This window comes from Typopeltis vanoorti, chromosome 5, assembly GCF_054136105.1.
Source record: "Typopeltis vanoorti isolate ZY-2024b chromosome 5, IOZ_Tvanoo_1.0, whole genome shotgun sequence".
Taxonomy (NCBI): Eukaryota; Metazoa; Arthropoda; class Arachnida; order Uropygi; family Thelyphonidae; genus Typopeltis; species Typopeltis vanoorti.
The window spans coordinates 30,130,252-30,136,251 of record NC_143553.1 but is presented as its reverse complement, the minus strand read 5'-3'; the positions used below and the strand labels follow the sequence as shown (position 1 = coordinate 30,136,251).

The 6,000-nt window shown below is 33.2% G+C and overlaps 1 protein-coding gene across 2 annotated transcripts in view; it reads left to right on the top strand.

Annotated features, from left to right (window-relative positions):
• The first annotated feature begins 1,937 nt into the window (after nt 1-1,937).
• The window catches only part of LOC150106281 (E3 ubiquitin-protein ligase MARCHF5-like), a 116,561-nt gene continuing 112,498 nt past the window's right edge, over nt 1,938-6,000 (top strand). Inside the window, exon 1 of one of the 2 annotated variants that reach the window (XM_090392304.1) lies at nt 1,938-2,222. In XM_090392304.1, the coding sequence (XP_090248430.1) occupies nt 2,179-2,222 (44 nt within the window). In that variant the 5' untranslated portion in view covers nt 1,938-2,178. The remainder of the gene's footprint in view (nt 2,223-6,000) is intronic. The other variant, XM_090392303.1, reaches the window with a different exon arrangement.

Below are 6,000 nucleotides of genomic sequence, written 5' to 3'. Positions count from 1 at the left end.
AGTTTTGTATTTACAATTAGAGCATTCGATGCCTGCGTTGTTCAGTGGAAGCAGCATGTGCCGTCCATCGCACTAGAAGAAAGAGTGTTGTAAGTTTGCCAAATAGAAGTTTCCAACTAGAGGTTCCGAGTTTGTCGATTTCTGGCATGGTCAAGCATGTTTTTTCTCCCGGAAACTCGGTTTTTCGCCCTTTAAGAACCCCCACCTCAATTTCCAAAAATTAGACAGGGCTAAAACGGCACTCCTTATAGGGGAATAAACAATGTTAGCCGATTTCCGATTATTATTATGTATATTTATATGAAATATATACTTAGTAGTATATTATATTGAATTTTTGCTGCAAACAGTAAATGTGGTGATATTTTCCATTTATATTTGAAATTACTCTATGTTTATGGTAATAATATTACAGTCTGTTATTTTTCAAATTATTATTATTATCAAGGTCATCTCCAGGAGTCAGGTTCAATGATTGAGTACTCTCTGTAGCTCATGCGATGTTACTTCCTATTATTTCTGTTCTTGAATATGTTCAACAAAGATACACATATAATGGTCAATGGTGCCTTGTTCCATTCACTCACCACATTCCATGAGAAGAAGTTGAACCCAACATTCGTCCTGAAGACACCTTAACTCAGCTTTCAGGGAGGATCCTGATATCTCCCAACCGCCTGCCACGAGCTTGAACTTTTTCATTGTATCCTTGTAAGATCACCTTATAACTTGAATGTTTCTCATTTTCCTATTTCTCGAACTTTGTAAACCAATTTCTGGGGCCTATCACAGGGCAGATATTATTATTTACCTGGAACTGAATCATTCAACTATTTCACCCTTTCCATGGAACCGATACGCTGACTTAACACCTTATTATTGTGATCTCAAAACTTCAACTCACCACTCACCATCATCTCTAAGAATTTAGCTTCATTCACTTGTAGGAAATTCCCATCAATATAATTCTCCTTCTGCAATGTCCTCACAATAAAATGTATAACATTACACTTAGCAGTATTAAACTAACACTCGTCATTATTCGTCCACATAACCAGTCTGATTCGTCACTCTCAAGGAATCTGTATCAAATATGTCCCTTACCACAATATCAAACTTTGAATCACTGTGGCACATAATTGGATAATCTCTCTAGAACATTACATTCGCTATGGTGTTTATCTATTATTATTACTTCCAGTGAAGTCTGAAGATTCATTGAGAGAGATTACAATCGTGCAAACAGTCAAGCACATTACCCTCTAGTAGCTGACTGCTCACCCTCATTTCCTTAGACTAAGCTCCTCCATACATTACTCTCAAATTCATGTCATTCACCACCCTTCTATCCATGCCACAATTATATATTTTGCAAACATATCCCCTTGAGTTTGTATAATAACTTGCCATGCCTTGATCCTAGGACCATGAGATAGTGTTAGGAACGTTTATAGCCAACCACTGCTTTTCCTAATGCCTATGAAATCACGAGGGGGAAAAAAACCTGCATAAGAGGAATTATTCGTGCCTTCTTTTCACCCTATTACCTAAACATAATTAGGAGCGTGATGTATAATCAAAATTCTTTATTTAGATTATGATTGGCTTGGAGCAAAATATGAACTACTAATCTATATACGTAATAATTAACAAATACAGTATATATTATCGACTCCTCGACGGCATTGCATATAACTCAAAGAAAGAACATCATTACGTTAAAACTCGCAGTTTTTTTTTTTTTTTTTTTTTTTTAAGAGGTTAGTGAATGGAACGGGCATTGACATAGACAATGCTGGTATGAATGTCATTGGCCTAGACAAAGTACAGTAATGACTTAAATGTTTTTAGGTCAGATTAACAACCTACTTTTCTGAAACCCGTATGATGGAGAAATAACGGCCTGTAAAAATTGGAAGCCCTAAAGACCTACTTTCCTTTTCGCCTTGCCTTACTTATCTATGCACATAAGCTCTTTGCCAAAATCATTCGAAGTTACAAGGACGTTTTCTGCAAAATTTAAATTAGGAATGGCAAACGAAGTTTTATCATCATAAGTTGCTGACTATAATAATATTTACTGTATACGGATATTCATTTTCTTTCAAAAATAAACAAGTAAACGTTGTACTGGACAACTTTTTTTGGCTGACGTATGTTTTTTAACGTGCTGTAAATATGACTGAAGCTAGTGGCTCTACTGCAACGATTATCGATGAAAGGTAAGCGGTTCTTCTCAAACAGGGCAAATTGTCAACAATGAATTTATTTGTATACGTTATACGTTCCACGACGGGAAGGAGCAGTTACGTAACGAAAACGTACTGAATATTTTTCATATTTTTAGCGTGGAAATACAACCCAACCCGAATTTTTGTTTCAAAACGTATTGATGAATATAAAGAAATAAACAGAAGTTTAGTTCGTGGAATGTAATAGTTTTGAAATTGCAGACATTGATAGTGGTTGTTCTAAACATCATTTACTCATTGTATTATATGAGATATTTAATGTCCGCATTAATTCACCACCATCTACTTAAGAGCCAATAATGTACTGCATTCTGTCAAATGAAAACCAGCTGTATTTACATCTTCCAATTTTAGCAATAGGAATATGAACGAACGTTGCATTTTCCTTCGATGCAAATGATAAAACGAATTTTTAGGTTATTTCATATTATGAGATAGATTGATCATATGCCGAAATTTCAAAAGAATCAATAATCAGTATTTAGTTTTGTTATTGACGTAATGAAAACCGTGTTATATTTTGTACCACTCGTTATTTGAAGCAATTTGATCGCAAAATTAAATATCAGTATGTGGTATTATTCATGCATATACAGCCAAAATTATCTGCTTGATTGAGTTGGTTGGGGGGGTGGATGGCATTGCTACTCCATTTTCTGAGGAAAAACTAAATAAATGACTAACGGTTTTTTTATATAAACATGTAATTAGTGCGATTTCTTTGATTCCCAATAAATAGGGTTTTTACAATCATTCCTTTACTAAAGAACAATTATTAACGCTGTACAGATTCATTAAATCATTGAATGCTGTTCTTGCATTAAAACGATATTATTTTAAAATGTCATCTTATTCTGATCAGAATGAGTTGAAATTTTGAAATGAAAGCTCTTCTAAATACCAGAGCAGTACTTTTTTAAAATACAATTTCTACCTCCCTTGAAATGTTTTGATAAAGTGATATGAGAGTAAGATATATTTGAGCAATTATATATATACACTCTTATTTTATTATATATCTTATTATAATTATATATATACTTTATTATATATATATATGGGGGGACCCTGTAATCCCTAGAGAGCACATTCCCTGGGTGGCAGATAGGGGAACCCACCATGTGTGTGTGGTGGGGTGGTCCAAATATACTGAATAAGGACTCGTGGACCAACAGGGCCATAAGGGGCAGTCATCTTGATTGTAAGGGAAGCGGCACTCCCATGGACCCCTAGCTGGATCAGTCCTCTCGTTCTTCTACTTTGAGGAAGATCCACTTACTTTAATCTTTCCTATAAGGCCTTATCAGCCAACTCTTCTTATTTTATGACTCTTATGATATTAGAGTACTCGAGGGCCATGGGGTCTTTTCATTTCTGGCCTTACAACTATGCCCTCTCTATAAACCTTACTATAATTCTTCTATAATCTACTCTTTCCCCTTCAATATACACTATTCCTCCTATGGGTTTAAATTCGGAAGAAGGCTAGTTCAGAAGCCTTAAGGTAGCAGCCCTACCACTGAACTATTCCATCGTCAGGCTAGTCCCCTGACATGGAGAACATAATCCTACTTGTAAGCTGACAGAAAAAGATAATCGGATTGAATCTATGGGAAACGACCCTGGAATGGAAAAGGTAAAACAAAAATGGAAACGACAAAATATAATACACATAGCAAACTGGAATCTAAGAAGAATAGCATATAAAGAAATAGAATTAGACCAATTATTAAATGAAAGAAATTTTAAAATAGCAGTAATCACTGAAACTAAAAAAGAAATTAAAAGGAACCATGAGAACTGAAAATTTTAACGTGATATACAGTGGAGTCGACAGAGACCAAAGAGCACAAGCAGGAGTCGTGATTTGGATTCATAACTCCCTTTCAAAACAGTTAAAACTTTATAAATTATGGAATGAAACAATCATAGAAGCTAGAATAAAAATAGATAGAGGCTATTTAACAATAATTGGTTTATATGCCCCAGAAGAAGGAAGAGAACAGGATAATATTGATTTTTATAATCAGTTACAAAACATATAATAAAATAAATAAAAATGATTACGTAATTTTAGCAGGAGACATAAATGCAAGAATTGGAAACACGAAAATTAATAATAATATAGGACTACATGGAGAACATGCTCTAAACAGGAATGATAAAAAATTTATTGACTTTGTAGTTTATAATAACCTAAAAATAATGAATTCCTTCTATAAACATAAAGATACATAAATATACTTGGGCAGCAAGAGGATGAAAATCAATATTAGATTACTTCATATTAAATGAAAAGACATCAGAGTTCTCTTTAGATGTTAGGGTTCACAGAGGATATGAAATAAGCAGTGACCACTTCCTCATTAAAATAAAATTAATTACCACCTAAATGGCTACAAGTAACAAGAACAGGAAGAAAAGTAGATAGTATTTTTACCTTGGGTATAATAATGTTAAGATACCAAGTAATTTTAAACCTGGTTTTACTCCATTTCCCAAGTAAGCAAACAGAAAAAATGTCAAGTTTGCGCCTGCACGTGAGGCTAGGGATTTAAGGATGGTGGTAGACAGATAGTCGAAGTTTAGAGGACATATTACTAAGATTGTCAAGGTAGTTTATAAGATTACTTGGCTATTAAACAACACACTAAGAAGTAGAGATAAGGAAGTTATTCCTCTTTATAAGGCCCTGATACATCCACATCTGAATTACTGTGCTCAAGTCTGGTCTCCTGTTTTCTTGGGGATGAGGAATTGATGGAGAAGATTCAGAGGCATGTGATCAAAAGGATCAGCTAGACTTGCATCACATGTAGGTGCAAACTTGACATTTTGTCTGTTTGCTTACTTGGGAAATGGAGTAAAACCAGGTTTAAAATTACTTGGTATCTTTAACAACAGAAAGAAAAATTAAAACATTTGTTTATAAAACTACACTATTGAATGACACAAATGTACAATGGCTATATGAACAAAGAATTAACTAATATCTAGATAAAATAAAACAAAATGAAGAAATAGAAATAGAATGGCTTAATATAAAAATGATACTAAATGCAGCAGCAAATGAAAGCTTAGGAAAGGCTAAAAAATTCAATAAAAGGAAAAAACTGAAGATCTGGGATGATACAATCAAAGAAATAATCAAAAAAAAAAAAAAAGAAGCCTATCACAAATGGTTAAGCAGTAAAAGATTAGAAGATGAAATAGAATATAAAAGAATAAAAGCCATAGCTAAAAGAGAAGTCAGAAAAAGACAGAGAATTATGGAACAAATATGTTTCTAATTTAGAACATGATTTATATAAAATAAGACCCAATGTATATAAGATTTTGAAACACTTAAATGCTGATATCAAAAAAAACATAAAATTAAACACTGAATTGAAATTAGAAGAATTTCTAAATTACTATACAGAACTTTGGACAGACAAATATTTTAAAAAAGACAACTGGCAAACAATTATGTTAAAGATACCAAGCAATTTTAAACCTGGTTTTGCTCCATTTTTTCCAAGTAAGCAAACTTACTTGGAAAAAATGGAGTAAATTTTGCTTACTTGGAAAAAATGGAGTAAAACCAGGTTTAAAATTGCTTGGTATCTTTAACATAACTATACCCAAGTTAAAAATACTTTCTACATGGCAAACAATTAACGAAAATTAAAAGGAAATAACTAAACAAGAATTAGAAATCAGCCTGAAAGAGACAAGAAACGGAAAATCCTGGAGAAGATAAGCTAGG